Source organism: Mastigoproctus giganteus, chromosome 8 (assembly GCF_048544385.1).
Source record: "Mastigoproctus giganteus isolate SK-2022 chromosome 8, ASM4854438v1, whole genome shotgun sequence".
Taxonomy (NCBI): Eukaryota; Metazoa; Arthropoda; class Arachnida; order Uropygi; family Thelyphonidae; genus Mastigoproctus; species Mastigoproctus giganteus.
In genome coordinates this window covers 208248341-208272156 of record NC_143582.1, presented here as the reverse complement: position 1 = coordinate 208272156, position 23816 = coordinate 208248341, and the positions used below count along the sequence as shown (strand labels likewise).

The following is a 23816-nucleotide window of genomic DNA, read 5'->3' as shown; positions in this document are numbered from 1 at the left end:
TGAAGCTTATTTGCTTGTTTCTTTGCATCATGTTGCCAATACCAATAGTAAAAATTATTTATTAGTATAAAAGATGCAGTTCACCATAAATTGAACAAGAATGTTTTGTTAAATTTGATAACAGAAATATTTAGAAATTTTTGGGTTAAAGTCATATCTTGTAATATATTGCTTATGACAGCTCCATGGTCTCCAATACCTTGCATGTTGCAGCCAAAGTGGCAAATTTTCATGTGCTTAGTTTTTAATAAAATATTTATCAGCTAATTGTGAAATTTTACTGATTTTATTGTGTATTTATTTATGATGCCCTAGAATTTATTGTGTTTTGAGAAAACTAAATCAAAACCAAACTGTCTGGCCTCTCATAGGGACAAAGTGAAGTCACATGATTTCTCCATAAATCACTTGTCATTTTGTGTATATTTTTGTCTAGTTTAGCCCTTAGTTTTTGCTATCAAAAGGGTAACTTCTCATTGACAAAAGGTTGTTAAGGTCATGATGTTTTTACAAAAATTTACTTTGTAACTAGTGTACTGCACTTGATAAATGGTAGCTGTCTGCCCCTCCAGAGGTAGCTGTTTGTAATTAGTGTTCCACAAAAATTCTCTTTTTTTGCATCTAAGGGGAGAAACTGGGTGTTTATAGTAATTATTCACTGATGAATCCTATTGTTTACAAAAATTACTAGGCGATCGAATAGTGAATATATCAAAGAAAATATATAGCCAATTTTTAGTTTTCTTCCCCTCTTAGAAATACGGATGTACTGTAGATATGAGTCCCAGGTTTTGTGTTGTGAATTTGTGCTGGAGTGATGTGGTAGTTTTTTTGTGTAACTATTTTTAATTTTTATTTCATACAATCATGGATGAATTTTTAGTAAGAAGAACAAAGGGAAAGTTAGATTATACAGAGAGAACAGAAAATCCTGAGAAAAGATGCAAACACGAGTTGAGAACACCTCAATATGATAGACCAAGTGGCAAGTGTAATCATGACCATTGACCAAGTCTGTCTATGAGCAAATTAGCTCCAGATAAGAACCAAAAAAAGGATGCCATTATCAAAATGTATATTTGAAATATGTCTTCTATTATTGTGGTGATGAACAGAATCAAATGCCTCCGTGTTATTTGGACAGAAACTCAGCAATAACTGTATCAAACCCTCTCTATTGACGAGACATTTTGAAAGAAATCATTGAGACGTGAACGATAAGCTTACTGCTTATTTCGAAGAGAAAAAGAAGTATTACATATAAAAGGCATCATTGGTGAAATATATATTTGTGAATCGCATTAAAAAGAATTATTAGATGCCTCACTGAAAGTGAGCTATTGCATTGCTTGTCAAGGAGAGGCTCGCACTATTGGTGAAAATTTAATAATGCCATGACCTGTGAGAGACAATATTCGGACCCAATGAATCAACAAAAATAAAACAGGTGCCACTCTCTAATGGCACTGTAAAAAGAATAATTTTATTATGCTCAGCCGATCTTCTCAACGAGCTCATTCATTTAAGTTATCGCCTTATTTTACCTTGCAACTCGATGAGAGCACTGGTATCAGCCTAGCTGTGCTGTTAGTATTTATTTGATACCTGTATAATGGTGAGCTGTGGGAAGACATTCTTATCTGTGTCAATTTGAAAACCTCTACAACAGGAGCTGATATTTTTGAAAAAACTGACAGCTTGTTTTGTGCTCATGAACTCGACTGGAAGAAGTATATTGACATCTGTACTGACTATGCCAAGGCTATGAAGGGTCCCATTTCAGATGCTGTTACAAGAATCAAGGCAGTAGCATGCCCTTCCTGTTCAAGTAGTCACTCTGCACTCCACAGGGAAAATTTAGCTGTGAAAAATATTCCTTTAAAAACCTGAAAGATATGTTTAAGACTAATAGAAATCGTCAATTATGTGAAATCTAGTGGATTAAATACAAGGCTTTTCCAGCAGATTTGTGGTGAAATGGACAGTGACTACAATTGCTTACTTTTTTACACTGAAGCAGGTTGGTTGAGTCGAGGTAAAGTGCTGATGAGATTCTCTGAATTACCCTCTGAAATTGTGACGTTTCTTATTGATCATAGATCTGAAGTCACAAGAAAAACAACTCAAAATAAACTGCAGAGGTTCATCCACTTTATGTCTAGTGATTATAATTCACAAGGGGGTTGCATACCTTGCTGATAGATATATTTGAAAACTGAATGCACTGAATCTATCACCTTAAAGTGAAAACACAAGACTTTTCATGGCTAATGATAAAATCTTTGCATTCAGATGCTTTTAGAAAGCAATAACTGACCACCCCTTGCACAGCTTGTGATCTCTTTTGAAGATTATTTTCCTGTCAGTACAGACATTGAAAGTTACAGGTGGATAATTAACCCTTTCTTGAAAAACTGAAACTCCTTTGTCCCATCAACAAAAGAAGAAGAAGAAGAAGAACTGATTGATATCTCTTGTGACACGTCGCTACAAAAAACATTTTGTAGTGTTCCACTATCTTTGTTCTGGGCTAGTTTGTTGGACTCTTTCCCTAACATAGCAGATAAAACAGTTCATAAACTTTTACCATTTGTGATGCTTTATTTATATGAACATGGGTTTGCCAGATATTGTGACACAAATTCGAAAAAGAAAAACAGGCTTGATGCAGACATTCACTGTCATTTACCAGCTTTGACACCTAATTCAGCAAAATTCCTGAAAATCTATTGCAGCGGGTCTCTCATTAGGTTCACTGAGTAAGTCTATTTTTTAATTTAGTCTTAATAATACTTATCTTTTTTTTTACTTTAAAATTTTAATAGCAATTATTTTTCAGTTCCACTGTAATGCAGTACATATGTCCAATGAAACAAAAAACGTCCCTTTCTTAGCATTCTATGCCTACAATAATCTTGTGTGGAGGGACTGGGACCTTGCTGAACTCTCAGGGGTACCTCGGCCAAAAAAGGTTGAGAACTACTGTAATAGCTTAAACAATTTAAATCTGTTTTGGCACACCCAGTCTTTTCTTGCCTATGAGTGACCTGAAGTTACTTTCCTTTCCTTCCCCTTCTTCTGTTCACTTTTATTCTATTTGATAATTCTGGTTTGTTGTATCTCCTCCCTATGTATTAATACTCACTGCCTGCATACAGATGATACAGTTGATAAAGGCAACATACAGATGCAAAAAGTTCCTCTGTTTTTAGATTTAATTTTACTTCATTATATTTGTAACACTTTTAAGAATATATTTTAAATATTTTACCATAATATTTATTGTATGTTTTATCTAATTTATTTAGATTTTATTTATATATATATTTTAATAATGAAGAAATATATTCTGAAATATGGTCAGAGTAATAAAGAATTATTCAGCATTTTGTTTGCTTTTAAATCTTCAAAATTTGATCTTGAATTACACTGGCAACTCATGATCAAGTGGTAGAATCTCAGCAATGAAAATATAGATAATTAAGAAAAATGAATTTGTACTTCAGAATGACATAAGTTGACAATTTCTCTGTTATATCGTGAGGTGACAGCTTCTCTGTTATTAGCTTATATATCAGGGAATTTTCCATATATTTTTTATTTCCCTAGTAAATAATGAGTTATTAATAAATTACAAATATTAATAAAACTGCAGTTTAATTGAAAATATTTACACATTTTGATTTCTAAAAATTTCTTTATGATGACTTGTAAAACAAGAAAATAGATTCTAATTTTTTGAATGACTCAGTTTTTATTAATTTTTCTATTTCAGTTTGTCACTAAGATATCCATCTCAAAGACTGTTTGCCCCGAGCCTTATGATATACCTTCTGTGCCTGAACCATCAGCTTTATGTATATCTCAGCTATCAAACATTCCATCTTCCCCTTCACCTGAAGCTGTTGAACCAGTACAAGTAAAAGTTTGGAGTTCACGAAAACCAGAGCCTATGCCTCCACCACAGCCACAACCAACAGTTTCAGAATTTGTCCCTGCTGAAGATGCTGTTGAGGAAACTGTTTATGAGTCCTTTCCCTTAAAAACTTCAGTGGTTTCTGAAACTGAAACTTTGGAAAAGAAATCAGTCAACAAAATATCTGAAGCAACTCCCTTTCCTAAACAAGGTTTGTTTGAACCTAAAGTTTCTTCACAAAAACTTGAAAAATTTTCTGAAAAAGAGCACTTTCAGAAGACAACGGAAGATCCTGTTTCTGAATCACAGTCTAAATCTACCCAGTCTCTGATAAATGATGTGGGTCCAGATCTCATAAAATCTTCTGTCTTACCCTCCTCTGATACTAGTCATGTTAAGGAGCAATCTATTAAGTATACAAAAACAGTTACAACATCTACTAGTTTTGTTACTACATCAGAACAGGAACTGTGTAAAAGTGAGCCACTCTTCCTTACTTCAGTCTGGAAACCTAGTAGGGAAGTACAGGCTGTTGAAAAACCTGTTTGGAAATCAGTTCATCCTCCTTCCTTAATTCATCCAAAACAGACAGTGTCTGTAGATTCTTTGTCCTCTTCTACATACAGTGTATCTCCACCTCTTATTTCATCAGAATCTAGTCAACCTTCTCAAGGTGTTTCTTCAGAATCTGTAAAAGAAGAGCAGGTAACGCAAGTGACACAAAGAGATATCAGTATAGTTCATTCACATCCGGAAGCCAAAGCTGCTCCAAAACCACTTCCCAAACCCATTATTAAAAAGGAATCATCTAGTGAACCTGCTCTTAAAGAACAGCAAACAAAACCAAAAGCAAAAAAGGAAGTGATAATTGAAGAGTGTCCAGTTGTTGGTGCTGAAGTTCATCCACCAGTATTCTCAAAGGTGAGGAGCTTTATATCTTGCAGAAGAGCTTTCTGAATTTAAAAGGAAGAAATTGTGGCAGTAAAGTTATCTTCCATATAGTCATTTTCTTAAATAATACTACAGGATAGAAAGTTTTGATGTTTTTAATTTGCAGATGTATTCAGATGGTATATATGAAGAAATTTCTCTAAGTAAGAAATGTGGAGAAATTGATAATTGTGATCAGTTAAATATGCTCAAAGGATAATATATTTATTTATTATGATTCCTCCAGCTTTTCTGTGGGGATATTTGCAGAAATAAAGAAATAAACAAATAGAGAGAGAGAGAGAGAGAGAGAGAGAGAGAGAGAGAGAGAGAGAGAGAGAGAGAGAGAGAGAGAGTAGCCATACATATTGTGCACATCTAAGTGATTCTGAGTGCAAAGTGTTTGAGCTAGTCAGTGTTAATTTAGTTATTGAGCATTTAATATTTGCTAATTCTGTCCTATCGTTGTTTCAGACTAAGCTAGACCAAGAAACCTTTTATTACTCTGAGCACCTTTTTCCTGAATGTGTAGGTGTAGGAGGTAATATGAGGTGTTTCAAAAGAATTCTGGAACATATTTTAAAGTAAAAAAGAAACAAAATCATGTTAACATATCAGATTCTGAATGGTTAATGGAGCTATGGCTGTTTGAATTTTAAAAAATGGAAAATAATAAAAAATAAATAAGAATAAGCAGATACATACCTAGTATGAATAATTTTATCTGGTAAAAAGTAAAGTGCAGCCATTATCAACCCACTGCAGGGTGGAAGCCTCCTCAACAATTCATGCTGAGGGAAATGGACCATAATCTGCCACGCTGGTCCAGTGCGGGTTGGCAGATCGACCGTATTCAGCAGTCAGGGGCTTGAACCCCAGTCTACTCAAAGAGCGTGTGCTACTGCACTCCCGCTCCTGCCCACTCGGTACATATCTGCTTATTCTTAGTTATTTTTTTTATATTATATTATTTGATAAGAAGAATTATATGAGTATAAAGCCTCAAACAGTTTGAACAATTTCAAACTACATTAAAAGTTAGTACAATTGCATCAGTACTGTATGCAGTTGATACCAACAGAAGTTTGCATATAAAGCATCATTATAAGCATCTCATATAATGAAATCCTTCACAAGTTGCCTATCACTTATACTTTGAATAAGTAACACTTCCAAGTGGAGAAGTCATTGTTGCTTATTCTCAATTGAGTAGATGGCACTGCCATCTGGGCAGTGCCATCTACTCAATTGAGAATAAACAACAATGAAAATAAGCAAAAATATCTACTCAATGCCTCTAAAGTGGTGCCATCTGGGCACCACTTTAGAGTTATATGACTCCTCATGAAAAGGCAGGGAGGTACCCAAGGTGTAAAAGCTGACATCCCAGTTGTTGTGATTTAATCATGCATTATGGGAGGTGCCTGAAGTTGTATAATTATACAAACAGCATTATCTGGCTATATAAAGCATCAAATTGTTAAAAATTTCAAACTCTGTTAAAAGTTAATGCAACTGCATCTTTTCAACTGTGACACTCAACTGAGAATAAGTAACAATAGACTTCTCTATTGGGAAGTGAGAAAGCAACTCATTGTGAAGGATTTCACAATTTGAGATGTTTATAATGATGCTTTGTATGCAAATTTCAGTTTGTATCATTTCAACTGTGTATAGAAATGATGTAGTTGCATTAACTTTTAATGTATTTTATTACTTTTTACTATTCAAAGCTCCATAGCTATTTTTTAAAATTCAAACTCAAATGAAAAATTCAGTTGGGCATGTTTTTTTTTACTTTTTTTTCTTATTTGAACCCTAGATATGCTTCAGAATTTTTTGTACATATTTTTGATATGCTTTGCATATATGGAAACAGCTTTAAATATTGGAATTTGTGAATAAAGATTAACAGTTTCTGATCTGTCGGATGGCGAAGGCTTATTTGCGATCGCTCTGATTAAGTTTTAGATTATTTTATTTTACTTTTTTACAAGTTCCAAAATTTAAAATTTTTTTCTAAATGTTTTGCTTTCAACATTATCACTGATAGCATACTTAAAAAGAATGTATCCACAAATTAATATGGCTAGAAAATGGATAGATTAGAATTAGTGGATATTACTGTCTCTATACCTAATTAATATACTTTGATACTAAATGAGAAAAGACAGTTCTTAAATTTTCCTCAAAGCTCTTAAAAAATTAGCTTAGGAGACTCTCAGTATCCAGCCATCAAGAGATTAAATGATCTTGAGTTTATTGGTGATTTTATCACACGCAATAAAATATAATAGTGCTCAATACCATTAATATTATTCCACATATAAAAAGTGAGATATTCTTCTTATTAAATATTCTTAAAATATAATATAATTATTTGCACCATAAATGCAAAGTGCATGCAAAGAAACGTTAATGTCTCTTTATCTACATTTGCATCATATATGGTATACAGTTTATTGATGCTGTGCTATTTTTATTCAGGCTAAACACTCAAAATTTGATGCTTTGCTTTTAAAAGTTGTGTTGGTTCTAAAGTAAGATGTTTTCAGACCTTTTGTCCTTTCCTCTAGACTATAGAGAAGTAAGCAAAATGGCTCAAATTCATGATAATTTTTTAATAACAATAGGACTTATTATTTTTGCATATGTAAAAGGTTTGTCAAGTTTCTTTGAATGCACAAGAACTGATTTAGGGGAATCCTGATTTTATCCTGCAGGATACTGTACTTATTGTGCCTTTGTATTTTTTTCAAGTAGTTAAATAATTTTAATAATTGTTGCATACTGTGGTCCAATCTTATGGTCCTGCATAAAATCTTATACTAAAAGCACTGAAATTTTGTGTAGGATTATATTAACATCTGGAAGCAACCATATTCAGGTGCTAGCTCTGAGGGATAGCAAAATAAATACATTACTAGGACCTATTTTATGTAGTAAGGAGAAAGCAAAATGAATGCACTATTTTTAGGACCTTTTATTTAGTGGAATGAAGCAAAATGAATGTAGTATTTCTGAGATCTTTTTATGCAATGAGTGGGAGAGAGATTTTTTATTTGCCTTGGCACTACTCAGATTTTTTAAAGTCTGTGAATTAACACATAAAACAGAGTGATCAAATTATGCAAATTATTCTTTCTAAGAGTGGGTTTTGAGCACTTGAATTTATATTGCACAGCACTAAAAGAAGTATGAAATGTGTGAGATACAGTATATCATTACTGGGTTTTTTTGTTTTTTTTTATTCAAGTAGTTGTAGTCTTTGGCTTCATTTCCATTGATGTATAAATTATGACATAATGCAGATACAAATGCAGTAAAACAATTCTGCTTATAAAAAAAAATGTAAAGTACAAATTTTTTACACATTTTGATTAAGTGCAAGATTTAAGATTTTATTTTGGTTCCAGAGGGTGGGAAAGTTGGACTGGGACATGTATATGGAAACAAAATGTTGGGGTGGGGGGGGTGCAGATGAATTGAAAATCCTAACTTTGTTTCACTGCCAAAGCAGACACACAGAACTTCAGATGATCACCATCTTTTATTCCATTAGTATTTTGTATTGTAATACCAGCTTTTTTAAACTCCTTTTTGGAGATTCAAATATTTAATTTTATAAATGTGTGTCAAAAACAAAAAATATAAAATTGCAAAAATTTGTGTTAATTTATATTTTTAATTTTTACAGTTTGGAAAGTAACAAAATTTTGGAATAATGTATTTTCATTGGTAGGTGGTGTTATGTCATCATTTATATATGCAGTTATTGCCAATAAAAATGCCATTAAAGTAATAAGTAAACAATGGTAAAATGTAGCTTTGCAGGACTTGGCAGTTCTTGTACTACTTGATATAAGTTGGTGTGCTAAAACAACTTACAAGGAAAATCTATTTGAAGACTAAATCTATTTGGATCTCTATAGATGTTTAGTAATTAGCAACCTTTCTTTTTTTTTTTAAATGGAGAAAGCTAATTACTAAACATCTATACAGATCCAAATAGATTTAGTCTTCAAATAGATTTTCTATGGGATCCTAATCATGTAAATACATAACTGGAGGGTTAATAGTCATAGGTAATTAAGCCAATATAAGAACCACCAAAAATTTAAAGTATTTGTAAGTAGACCTTCTTTCCATCTTTTTCTTTCCTTTTTCTTTCATTTTCCTTTTTCTTTTCTTTTCTTTTCTTTTGAGATATACCTATACTTATATTGTAGTATTGCTTAGCTAAGATATATTTTGTTTTAAATTTAATGTTTTTTTTTTTTTTTCTTCATTAGGAGACTAATTTTAAACTCTGGTTAGCTGCTAAAATTCAAAAAAACTTTTAATGGCTATCCTTTTTGCTTCCACATAATCAAAATATTTAAAATCTCTTCAGTAAAATATCTTCTGAATGCAATTCTTATTAAATATGTTTCAATTGAGAGTTTCCCTTAGTTAATTTTAACAAGCTACAGGAAGAAATTTACAACAAAAGTTTCATCCTATATCTTAATGTAATAGAAATGTTAATCTCATTATAAAGCATTCCTTCCTTTGTACATTTGTAATTGCTTAAATTTTGTACTGACAGTATATTATGTTTATGAAACTGTTGGTATTAAGTTGCAATTTGTTTATTGCAATTTTGAATTTGTACTGTGCAAATTTACATAATTGCAAACTATAATTTTTTTTACATATATTTTTACATTGTCTTGAATTATTATTAATTTTATCGAAATGTGTACATAATGCTAATTTTAAATAAGAAGAATCCTTAAATATAGCTTTAATACTCATTACTATTACTTAATATTTCTACCAATTACTGTTTAATAAAAATCAGCAGAGATATTGTTTAAATTTTTTTTTTTTTAAGATAGGACTTGCACTGGATAACCTTAATATCCTTACTCATGTTCAAATAAAGTTAGCATAATCATTTGAAAATCTGAGTCAGTGAAACAGCCTGCTTAGATTATTGCATAATAGAAATTTAGTGATGCTCCCACATGATAAAGAATTAATGCCTCCAGCCTGTCAGCTCAGCTAAAAGTTTCAATATGTTGAGAATCGAAAAAAAAAATTGATGTTGGTTAATGATGATTTTTTTTTTTTTTTTTGTAAACCTATGAAAATACTATTTTCACAGTATTATAATAGATAAAAATTATAATTTCTTTGATATGTAACTTTTGGTTTTACCTCCGAAGTAATATTTTTGGTTTTATGATACAAAATTCCTTTCATTTTGTGTACTTCCATAATATTATTTTCCATGAAGCTGCCTATCATACATTTCATTTCAGAAGTAGTATCAGTATTGGTCAGAGTGCAGCTACTACTCAAATGCATATCTGATATCTGCTAATAACATTTTTAAGTTATAGTTATCACTTCACTCATCTTACTTTTAATTAATCAAGGAAACCATGTTCCTTGATAATGTTTTTGTAACATTGTGACTGCATAAAAAAGTGTGGTTAATTTTGACTCCTCTCCTCCTCCTCCTTTTTTGCGGTTTTTCTCTGACTTCACCCAAAATCGCTTTGTTCTCAGCAAAAATGTGCTATAAAAAGGCTGTAATATTTTATACATGATTCACATAATTGCTGTTTGGCTAATGTACTTTATATAAAATGATTTTAGTATTCGTAGTGGAAAATGATGCAAGAAAGCAAGCTTATATACCCAAAAAAAAAAAAAAAAAAAAAAAATGAGTACCATCCTTCCTCAATTTAAATGTGTCCTCTTATGTGTTTGCTGAGCTAGGGTAAGGATATGATCAACATTTAGCTTACTCAGTCCATTCAGAGCCTTAAATTTCAATCAGATCACCTTATAGGTACCTAGTTTCTAGATTCTTCAATTTGCAGAACTGAAGTCTTTCTTGGTTAGAGTACCCTTTTGTTCCTCTCACTAATCTTGTTGCTCTTTGCACCTGCTCCAACAGATCCATATCCTTCCTAAAATAGAGACTACCAGCTCTGTGTGTAGTACTCAAGATGCAGCATAATTATTGACTTATGCAACACAGTTAATCACCTCTTTGTTCCTTCTGGCAAACAGGTTTTATCTCCCTTTGTGAATAGGAGAGACATTTGCACATTTCCAATTTGTAGGGACCTCTTCTGAATCCAAAGATGCTTGCCATAATTACACTCACCTCTTGCTGCTTTCTTTAATAGAATCCTTTGGTACCTCTTGCTGCTTCTTTTAACATACAGTAAACCCTCGATTTAACGGACTAATAGGGGAGAAGAGGTGTCCATTAATGCTGAATGTCCATTAAATCGAATGTAACCTGGGGGGGGCCATTTTTTATTGTTCTTAACATAAAAAAAAAAGCTTTAATGCAATATACAGTCCTGTACAATATAATATTATGTTGCAATTTGGCCTTTGATTTATGGATATCAGAAACTGTTTTTTTATGCCGTAAATTTCACAAAGAAGTGCTAACAAGATGCCTTGTTTTAATTTCTCAATTAGCTCTAATTTCTGTGCCACATTTAAGTTCACACACTTTCTTTTAACTCCACTATCACTTGATGCCATTTTAAATTGTAAGGATTCCAAATTATTTAATAAATAAAGTCACAATTCAGAAATCACAGAAACTGTATACAACCTGACCGCATGATAGCTTGAGGCAGACTGAGACCGAAACAAAGCAAGTCGGAAGACCTGCAGTTTAGTGTCCTGAGTCATGTTCAGCTCGCAAGTCACCACCTGCTCTTATCTGTTATCTGGGAAAACAGCTATTTGAACACGTTTTCAGAAAGAATAAAAAACAATTTCCTGAATTTGATTATAAAAATAAAAGCAGGTAATTATCAAAACAATAATGGAAATAGGTAATTATTATTAATTTTTAATTAATAATAACACTGAAGTTTTGTATAACCTAAAAAAATAATATGGGCGAGATTAATATGTACATTACTGTATTATTTGTCCGGTCCGTTAAATCTGAAATCCATTATATCGAGATCCGTTAAATCAAAGGTTTACTGTAATTGAATAAATCCCATTAGCTGCAGGTGCCTTTTTTACTTTGAGGGATATAAAAAATAGACCTCTGCTGAAAGCTACGAGTAGTTAAAGTTTATTTTAATAATGTATAAAATCAGAATTTGTACATAATATATATTTGAAATTTTTTAAGCTGTATGCAGTGTGATATATCTTTTTTATTTTATGAGATGTGCTCACCTTCACTTCAATCAGTCTCATTATTAGACATTGAATGATCTAACAAAAAAAAAAATATTTTTAAAACTTGTACATATTTAGCAACAGAAATTAAATTTAGGGAAGTATTTCTTATCTGGAGTAATGAGAATCTTAAACCAAGCTTTTTCTAAACATGCATCTTAAATGCGAGATGAAAAAAATAAATTCTTGAATTTCATTTCTGACAAAGTCTCTATTGGTCATGGGGCCGCATTACAGCCAAATGATTTTATGAAGTATGACAAAAATCTCTTTATGCAACTTCAGCGTGCAGCAGTGATTGCCTCATTATGAGTGACCTCGACCTATCTCTTATAGAGTTGTTATTGTTGTTGTTGTTATTTGGTTTTTAGGAGCATTAGCAACTAAGGCCATATTTCTCCGGTGCGGTGGTCATTCCCTGACCTTTCCGCATGTTCCGTATTTGGTGGTGACGGGCTCGAACCCTGGTCTAATCAAGAAGCGTATGCTACGCACTGCTGCTCCTTCCCACCTGGCTACGGAAGCGCCTCTCTTATAGAGTGTAAATTGTGTACTGTCAGTACACTTCATGTAAACCAGTTTCTTAAACCATCTGGATGATTGTTATTTATTACAGCTGTCTTAGCAGCCTGTCCAGCTGTCACTGTTTAAAGAACTTCATGTCTGATTGTACAATTACCTCCAGAAATTTTTAATTCTCCACTATCCTGAGTGGTACCACACATTTAGTATGTTATTCTGGGCAATTACTGCTACCCATGTGCAGTATCTTGTATTTGTAAATGTTAAACTTCAATCACCACTTCTCAGTCCATCTGTCTAATTTTTTTAGATATTGTTGCAGTAGCACAACCTCATTACTGTCATTAACCACCCTTCCAACTTTTGTGTCATCAGCAAACTTAGACATAAAGCTTGATATGCCTTCATCAGTGTCATTAATAAATATTGAAAACAGCAATATGCCCAGCACTGGGATTTCTACTAATAATGTTAGTCAAGAAGTTAATCTAATGTTAGTCCAGATTGGGATAATAAAATTAATTTAGACTTAGTTAGTTCTTACTTACTTAGTTAGCCACCTTCGAAGCACCCCCCCCCCTAGAGTTTATACATCACTTCTCCAGTTTATACCAGCACTTCTCCCACCTTTTGAAGCATCTCTGGAACTCCTGTTTTGTGATGGATGATGATGGATCTTCATCCTTTTAAATGGATTTTCACTTTGGGGAACAAGAAGAAGTAATGGGAGCCATGTTGGGAGAACAGGAAGGAAGTGGGGCCATCACCATTTTGTTCTTAGCTGAAACCTGCTGAACTGATAAAGGTGTGTGTGTGTGTGTGTGCGTGCGTGCGTGCATGCATGTGTGTGTCATTTTCTCCTGACATCCTCCCTAAAACTCCTTAGGACCACAATTTAGGACTAGTGATTTACTGTTTAGCCTTGTGAAAGGAATTCCTGATGAACAATACTCTGATTGTTAAAGAAAACAGTCTGCATGCTCTTGACATTTGATCTGACCTGCTTGCCTTTTTTAGATGTGGAGATGATGGACTTTTTCACTGTCAGGACTGCTGCTTTGTCTGGGTCATAACCAGCGGTGGGAATCAAAAATTTTAAAAACCGATTCTCTATCACCTTACTATCCCTTTTCAAGGTAAAAAAGAAAAACTAAACACAGACCAAAAGTAGCGTAGCTCGCGTAGTGTTTGGTGTGAAACGGCCTTTAGGGACTAGTTCGGTGAACTCGGGGAAATTCTAGGAACAGGTTAGCATGAACCGGTGCTAACCGGCTGAATCCCACCGCTGGTCATAATCATAAACTAAGCTTTCATCCCCTATTATGGTCTTGGAAAGGAAGTTTCTGTCCTTTCCAGCTTATGTTTGCAGGATCCTGCAAGCCGTAAGCCAGTTCTGTTTCTGTTCATCACTCAGCAAACAGGGCCCATATTTTTCAGCAATCTGCATCATATTTAAACTTTCATTTAAAATGCATTGGCATGTGCCATATGATAGGCCTAATGTCACAAATATCTTCAATCATTTAATACTTTTTCAGTGTTTCCAACTTGACAAGGGATGGATGACCTTAATACTCATAATCTTCAAAGTTTGGTTGCCCTGGAAACTTGAATACTATTGAAAAGTTTGTTCTACCCATAGCATCATCACCAAATACAGTATTTGTTTAATCATTTCTAAGTCTCTGAAGATATTTTTCCATATTTGATGAAAATTTGCTGTTCCTTTACATTAGCAATCTTACTTGGCTACAAAAATTGCAAGACACACTCAGCCAAAACACACTTAAACATCAATTGCCAAAATCACAATGTCCTATTGGGGCAAAACTCACCACATTAACTCACAATGAATTAGCTCAGTGGTATCTAACAGCTCACTACTATACTATGTGTGGTTAGTGCTCCACACAACCAGTCCAGAAACGTCTGGCTTGCACCTCATATAACTACTGTAATGGGTAAAGATAAGGGATTTTGTTTTAAAAAATATAACTAATGGTCTGTTTTAAAAATTTTTTTGTGAGACCAATTGATGTTGTTAAGAACTGCAGATTTTAAATGAATATTTTCAAGGTTTAGACAGAAGTAAATGTCAGATGAACTGTTTAGACTGGTGGCAGAGAAGAAAAATGTGTGGATGATTATAAATTGTCAGGGACATGAAAGCCCATAGTAATTAGGCATTTGTTTATTAGTTGGCAACCATATCACTAGGGGGTCTAAGGCTAATCATTGGAAGTCTAAGGTAGATTACAAGGTGTCTTTGACTAAGAATGTAAAGAAAAGTAGAAAAGAATTCTTTACATATTTTACCACATTGGAACACTGAATATGAATGAAATAATTATTGATAATCTTATTCAAGTAGATTACAAACTGATTAAATATTTCGCATCATCATCATACATGATGATGATTTTAGAGGCAGGGATACCAGATGTTGTTGTAGTTATAGGGTTTTAGGTGTGTCAGTGACTTACAACACCATATTGTGCTGTTTAAATAATGTCTATAAATTGTGTGTTCTGTGATTGATTTGCCTGTTTTCTATATGAGGAAACCCCAGTTTCTGGAAGAAAAACCATGTAGTCCTCTCCTGAGACCAACTAACTGCCATATTGTGAAAAAAAACCCATAAAAATTCTATACATCATTGACAAGATTCAAACTTGGCCCTTTTCCACCTGCTGTGTGGAGGATTTATATGCACTGTGTTACCTGTGAAGGCACGATACATACCAGAAGTTTACCTAATCCTAATTGGGAGCTAAATAATTTCATGATAACTGAGAGAGAGATGGAACAGAAGTTTTTTGAAGCTAAAAGTGAATAAGATATTTGAAACTGATGGAATCTATCTAATCAGATTAAGATAAGCAACAAAAGAAGTAAGCAGACTGTTAGCCATCATTATGAGAGCATCTTTGGGTTCAGGGGAGATTGATGTGCAAATGTGTCTCCCATTCACAAAGGAAACCAAAGGAAAAAATTAATAGTTGCAGATCTGTAAGTTTGCTTCTGTTTCCTGGAAAATAATGCGATTAGTGGTTAAGAAAGTAATGCAGGATCATTGTGCAGGTATCTGACAATAATAGCACATATAGCTAAGGATAGATCTTGTCTGACCAGTCTGATTATCTACTATGACATAATCACAAAGGAACTAGAAGCAAAAAAATAATTGTGACAGAATAATTTTGAAGTAATTTTGAAAGTAGGGACAAGGAAGTGATGCAAGGTTAGCCTGCATACATCTGGAAGCCTCATTCTAGGAATGTTGCAGATCTATTGGAACAGGTGCAAAGAAAAGCAACAAGGTTAGTTAGAGCAAAAAAGGGTTCTCTTACAGAGAAAAACTTCAGTTCTGTAAATTGCAGCATACAGAAAGTAGTCACATGTGAGACCTGATTGAAGTGTTTAGTTTTTAAATGGATTGAGTAAACTGAATACTGATACCTTCCTTACTTTTTCTCATTTTATGTAACAAATTGATTACCGGAACAAATTTCCATTTAGTGTTGTTGAAGTGGATCTAATTGAATGAATTTTAGGAAGGGTTAGACAAATTAGTAGTGGGATGGACAAACGATCTGGGTAATTTCTTTTTCTTTTTTTTTTTTGGATGATGCTGTATAAATTTCCTTCCTTGCATCATTTACTGTATTATTACTAATTGTAAGATTATGAAATCCAACAATGATCCAACCCGGTGGTTGCCAGATTTGTGCTTATACTGTATTGTTTGTTTTTATGAGCATAATACAGTATCATATTTATATTTAATTCTCCAATTTATGTTCTTAATCCCATTATTACAGGATCTAAAATTTATATAATTTATAGTAAATGTAACAGTACTGTATTTTTGACATTTTCCAGATTTCATTTTTTCACTTGACTCTTTAAAGGTTTATTTAAATTCCTTTTTTGTAAAGTTTATTCACTTATCTCAACATTGATTTTGATTGAAATTGCTTTTACTTCCAATTTGCTGAAGTATTTTTCTGAAAATTAGCTTTTAAGAGAAAACTAGAAGAAAGTGTGCAATGGGAGCATTTTGTGCATAATATATATTTTGGTATATACACAACATAGCAATTCCCCCGGGGATTCACATCTGGTGAGTATGGGCTTGGCACACCCAGGGTCCTGAGCTGGATATCATCATTCTTCTCCTTTCTTAGTGATTCCTTTCTACTTCTCTCTCTCTCTCTCTCTCTCTCTCTCTCTCTCTCTCTCTCTCTCTCTCTCTCTCTCAAGATAACTTGGGAATTTTTTTTTTTGGCTGGTGCAGCACAAGCCTCAGGCCTCCTTGCACCATGTGGCTAATAATAATAATAATAATAATGAAGAAAGATACTGATTTATTTGCAGATCTAATTTAAATGTGTGCCATTTTAATATAAACATTTATATCATTTTGTAAAATTCATAAATCTGTGATACTTTCATATCCATTTAAATACATTTTTGAATATTTCTTAGCTGTAAAAAAGCAGGTAATTCTTTTGATCAGGAGTTTTAATACTGCAATAACCTGCATCATATTGAAATGTTTTTTTTTTTTTTTTTCAATAAATAATAATGTACATTAATGTTACTGATATAGGGTGATACTTTAGGCAAGGTCACAGTTGAAAAAAAAAATGCTGAAACAAATAATACTTCAATAAATTGTAAATATAAATTAATCTAATAATGAAACTACGTGTTTTTCTGTTTGATCTATTTTGGTTAGAAAATATATTTAAAATGTTTCATTGAATCTTAGGTAATCATTTATGTTAGTACATATATAGTTTTAATTAGCAAAAGTATTAATAGTGACCAAAATTGACCACAATATTATGTTGTCAAATGCTCAAGCCAATGAAAACTAGCCCGAGTTTTGAAAAGTACAGTATGACATCCCTCAGATTTGGTGCATTTTATAAAAATCTGATAACAATGTAAAGCATATTGTTCATTGTTACCAGGTTTTCATTTCTTATGATAAATTTTCTGCACAGCATTACTTCTTCATGAAAAACTACATTTTATGTTTTTCCAATTTATTATAAAACAACCTTTTTATATATTTTATTGAATGTTAGCATTATTATATTATTGCTGTAATATGGGCAAACATGTATTATAAACAGCAAATTATAAACAGTGTATTGCTGACAAAAGGAAGGTGCATCCTAATGCACATTTTTATAATTTCATCTTTTTTTTTTTTTTTTTTGCATAATATGGTGTATTTATGTTTTTTTCTTAACTACTACTTTTCATAATCCTATTTATATTAATTATTTCTTTATATAGAATTTTATACAAAATATGATGTTGATGGAATCTTTTGAATAAGTTTGATAAAAAATTGCAATTAAAGATCTCTTTAAACTTTACTGGGGAAACTTTACAATTTTTCCTGTTTTTGTAAAACATTGTTCTGTTTTATGTATTCTGAAGTTAATATACAAAACTTTGCAATGTTCACTTTCAAATTCATTATTTTGTCTTGTTAGAAATGAATTGAAAGTTCTTTGATGAATTCATATATTGTGATTTGATAATTATATGAATATTAAACAAGATTTAATGATAACTGCTTCTTTTCTGCTTCAGAATATCCAACAAAAAATTTCTAAAGTTCTGAAACAAAGCTTCATAGGAAAAAATATGTAAAAAAGAAAAAAAAATGCAATAAGGGAATCACTACCATTTATCAATTATTTTACCTGAATACAATACAAAACAAAGTAAAACACCAGGGGCTTGCAAATGAAATTTACAATTCTTTTATTTTTTCCAATATATCTGGTACAAAATTTACTTTGGCCTTGAAGATTTTAAAGTAAAATGTACTATAAAATGAACAATTTAGATGAACAAAGCTTCCCTATTTACAAGAGTATATCTGGGTAGAAAATGCCCATCATGAATTCTGTATAACTCTTATTTTTTTGTGAAAAACACTATTGCTATAATACACTAAACAATCCTAATACACAAATACGGGGAAAAAATCAATCCGCAAATCAAATATCCTAATTCATTTTATTTCATCAATGTTGAAATTTATTACTATAAGTTTAGAAGTGTGAGCAAGTTTTGAATAACTGTATGCACAAATGACACGCAACATGGTTTTGTTACGAGAAACTCATGTTTAACTAACTTAGTAGGTTATTTTGACACAGTTATTAATGAGCTGGATGTTTGTTTGTTTGTTATTTGGTTTTTAGGAGCATTAGCAACTAAGGCCATATTGCTCCAGGGATATGCGGTGGTCATTCCCTGACCTTTCCGCATCCTCCGTATTTGGTGGGCACGGGCTCGAACCCCGGTCTAATCAAGAAGCGTGTGCTACGCACTGCTGCTCCTGCCCACCTGGCTACAAAGGTGCCAATGAGCTGGATGTGGGGAACAATTTTGACATAGTTTATTTGGATTTTAGCAAAGCATTTGACTTGGTCCTTCATGAGAAGTTACTGTATAAGCTTGAACAGGTTGGGATTGACTCTCTCGGCCAACAAGCAATCAGTGATGGATTGCTTGTTGGCTGAGAGAGTTGGGATTAATGGATATTAATCCCAACTCTCTTCAGATTGCTGTGATGTCAGGAGTGGGGTCCCTCAAGGATTGGTTCTTGGACCACTGTTGTTTCTCATTTTCATAAATGACATAGACTAAGAAATAGAAGGAATGATGTCAAAATTTGCAGATGACATAAAAATAGGTAGAGTCATTAAATGATCAGTACCAAGCAGTGCTCCTTCGGGTGATTTGAACAGGTGTCAGGAATGGTCAGAAAAGTGGTAGCTAAGTTTTAATGCAGAAAAATGCAAGCTCTTACATTTGGGGAAGAGTAACCCCAAAATAAATTATATACTTAGTGAAGTTGAATTAAAAGCAGTAGAGGAAGAAAGGGATCTAGCAGTTACAATATGGGCAGATATGAAGTTTTCTGAACAGTGTAAACAGGCAGCCTGGAAAGCCCATGGTGTCTTATCGATGCTTTATCGAATGCTATCCTGTAGAGATAAGGAGGTCATAATCCCACTGTGTAAGGCAATTGTAAGACATTTGGAATATTGTGTTCAATTATGGAGATGCCATCTGAAAAAAGACATCAAGCTTCTTGAAAGGGTCCAAAGATGGGCAACTTGAATGGTGAGAGTGGCAAAAGGATGACCATATGAGGAAATACTCCAATCATATGGGCAATAGAGCTGCAACAAGGCACTCAGAGGTGATCTGATTGAGGTTTATAAGGCACTGAGAGGAATTAGTAAAATGAATGAAGGTGGAATTTTCACTGTTATAAAGAATTCCAGAACTAGGGGCCATAATTCAAATTACAGGGGTTGAAGTTTTCTTTTAGCCAGTTAGTCATTGATTACTGGAGCAAGTTGCCCTCCCAGGCAATTGAGGCTGACAGGTTGAACAAATTCAAATGGTAACTGGACTTCCCTCCTTAACAACTCAATAGTTACCTGTAGGTAACTATCCAGTTGTTAAGGAGGGAAGTATTTAATTTGTATTTTCTTATCTATTTGGGTGGGTTTTTTTTGCCAGTTACTATTTACAAGCTGAGAAATTAACTATAAATAAACAATGGAATTCAGCTATAAAGGAAATGAATTCCTCAAATAGAAATTCCTAAATCAGAAAAGTGTGTGTCTCCCAACAAATGGCGCCTCCATAGCCAGATGGGAAGGAGCAGCAGTGCGTAGCACACGCTTCTTGATTAGACCGGGGTTCGAACCCGTCACCACCAAATACGGAGGATGCGGAGAGGTCAGGGAATGACTGCCGCATATCCCGGAGCAATATGGCCTTAGTTGCTAATGCTCCTAAAAACCAAATAACAAATCTCCCAACAAATAAATTTTCTTCACAGATCTGAAGAAAATTCATATGGATATTTTTTTTTTATACAAGTTTTCACACTAGTTCTCTCAAACGCAAAACTTTCCATTTGATTTTGTCAATAATGCAGCATATTGTCAAATATGCTGCATTATTGACAATATCTTATATTTCATGTGACCTAGGTTAAAATCATTTTAGGGGAAACTTCCAAAACTATTCAAAAAAAAAGCAAGCCATTTCTCTTTAGTAAACTTTAAAGTTAAATCCAAAAATGTATTCACTATTACAGGTTTAAGAAAATAAAACAAAGTAGACATCTATATATATATATGATTACAAAATGAAAGCACATTTAATTTAGTAAAACATTATTAAATATAAGTAAAAATATTCATACTATTTATAATATTTCTATAATATACAATATTTCTTTACAAACCGGCAATAACATGATTAGCTTCTTCGTCAAAAAAAAATTTGGGATACATTTTTAGTTATAATTTGGAAGAAATTTCTGGTGACATTTATTTGGATTCTTTGCACTAATAGGCCTTGGATAGTAAAAACATTTCCCCCCCTCCTTCTGAAATCTTAAATAGGATTTAAGATTGTCCAAAATCCTGAATAAATACTCCAAATTAAGTAGATCTTTTTTAGATCTGTGTAGACATTTCACTGTCTGTATATTTATTACTATTTTTAATCCAAGTCTTGTTCAATGCCATGCTACAAATAATTAAGGAGGTATGCTAGAATTTTTTTTTTGTAATATGAGAATCATCCAATCATAGATAGTGAATATGATGCTTCTCAAATCAATTATCTAGAAATGAAAGTATTCTAGGCAAGTTTAAAAATGTCATGTTGAATAAAATTCACATGCAGAATCAGATTAAATCAAATTATCATGGAGACCCTTCATCGATTCTGTGAAGATTCTGTATGATAACTGATATGTGGATGTGATATTTGATCCACACATATCTAGTCTCATTAGTATAATAATTATGTTAAAGATATGCATCAAGAGATGAAAAAATAATTTTGAAGACTTTATTTTATGTAAATTTTCCATGCTTTCTTGGTGATATAACCAAATATTTTGTATGGAGTAATAAATGAATTAATCGGTAAAACTTCATAGAACTGTAAAAATGATTAATTTTGGATAATTATGAAAAAAAAAAATGAAATGCTATTCAAATTCCCAACAGCCTCTTACCGATGTGATGGTCAAAGAACATGATTGTGTGACCTTTGAATGCCAAGTTGAGGGCATGCCTGTTCCTTCTATTCGGTGGTTTCGGGATCATGTCCAGATATTTGCATCTGCTGATTATCAGATTGGCTGTGAAGATGGAAAATGTCAGTTAATCATACCTGAGGCATATCCAGAGGATGCAGGAAAATATACTTGTACTGCAACTAATATTGGAGGCAGCAAAGCCACTTCGGGATTCTTAAATGTTGAGCCATCAGGTGGGAATATATTTATTCCAGTGCATTATTTAATATTTGTATTTTAGAATATTATCTATGTGTATACCTATATTAATTGCACACTTGGTGGATAATTTAATAGGAACATCATCCTAGTATTGTGTATGATCTCTGTTTGCCAAAGACATTAGCATTTCACTCTGATATAGATGCCACCAAATTAAGGTAATATTCTTCTGATGCACTCAGCTTTGCAAACTGAATAATGTCTCTTTATTCCTGGGTAGTAGACAGTAGTTGAGCCATATATCTGAAAAGCCTTTCAGTTTCATCCCACAGTTTCTTTACTGGTTTACTGTAAGGCCAGTGAGATAGTAAGAGGTTACTGTCATGTTCCTGGAACCACCCTTGTATGAGTAGGTCTGATGACATAGTGCAATATTCTCAAATATTTTCTCCTGCAATTCCTTCCTCCTTCAAAGAGGGCTCTCTCTGCACTTTTTATTCCCCCCTCCTTTGCTAACCAAGATCAAAACTTAATTTATATCATAGAAACATCTGTTGGAGGGCCATTTAATTGTAGCAATCACTTGGGCCTCCAACAAAGGATTCATGACCCACAGTATGAGAACCACAGGAGAAAAAGTTCATTGTACTGTAGGAATTGGAGTTTGGATCACCAAGATTGGATATACTTGATGCACAGATATCAGAGGTTCACAGAATCTCCCAAAATAAACATAACATTGTTCCCATAAATCTGCAGTGTGTTTCTGTTAAGCATGATGGATCTGTACCTTGGTCTTGCCAACTGTGTGATGTAGTTGGCACTGAAATTTGTTGGTGCAAATTATCATTTTCCACTTGGCCAGTTCCAGTTATACTTAAACCCCTGCAGCAATAGCAGACCTTTAGAAGTCTTAAATGAGAATATTTTTGGACTCATGTCTGTATAAATACATCACATTTACTGTGCAAATGTAAAACTTTAACTGATATCCAAATTTAATATTTATTACATGTTATATTTCATATACCCACTTACAAAACATAATATAACTATTTTTTTAATGAATAAAATTTAAAATACATTACAAGTGAATGGCTGAATGCGAGGAGTTAATATTGTAGACCTGGAAATTTTGGGCCCCTAAAAAGCCTATGCTGCTGCTTAAACCACCTCCAAGTGCACACATTTTTTCTGTTACATACAAACAGCAGTGGTATGAGTAGGATTTTCTGGTGCTATAGCCTGGACTGAATAACATCCAGTACACTGCATGTGGTGGGCTAGTGTAGCCTATCTGTGCATCCATCTAATCATAACTAGCCTCCTGTGACACTCAAAGGTACCTGACTGATGTCACTAAGTTTCATTTATTCATTTTCAGTCTTGCATTTTGTGATGGTTGCTTGTTTTCTTGGCTTATAAGCTTTTCTGGTATATCTGTGATGCTGTTATGCATAAACACTACCATCATTATCACTACTGCAGTAATACTAGCACCTTCCCTGTTGGGGGGGACATTATTATTTTAGGTTAAAATTTGGTCAGTTACATTGTTTTGTCATTTTGCTATTACGTCTACGGTAAACAATTTCCAAAGATTGCCATTCTATACACAGCAGTCCTCCACTTGTAATGGATAGGATCACATAAAGCAAAAACACGTTAAATAAATATAATTTCTCAATAAGAGATAATGCAAAAGGAGGGGGTTGTCCTAGGCTAGAATGTTTGAGAAGTATTATTTTTTAATATGCTGTGTGTGTGAGATAGTTTTATTTTGACACCCAGACACTTCTTTGAAGTGTCTGGGTGTCAACGGTAAACAATTTCCAAAGATTGCCATTCTATACACAGCAGTCCTCCACTTGTAATGGATAGGATCACATAAAGCAAAAACACGTTAAATAAATATAATTTCTC

The 23816-nt window shown here is 33.1% G+C and overlaps 1 protein-coding gene across 1 annotated transcript in view; it reads left to right on the top strand.

Annotated features, from left to right (window-relative positions):
• LOC150082232 (uncharacterized) overlaps positions 1–23816 on the top strand; it is a 1008282-nt gene that overhangs the window by 212913 nt on the left and 771553 nt on the right. The window contains exons 37-38 of the mRNA XM_090379191.1: positions 3776–4837; positions 21661–21925. Of these exons, the coding sequence (XP_090235317.1) occupies positions 3776–4837; positions 21661–21925 (1327 nt within the window). The remainder of the gene's footprint in view (positions 1–3775; positions 4838–21660; positions 21926–23816) is intronic.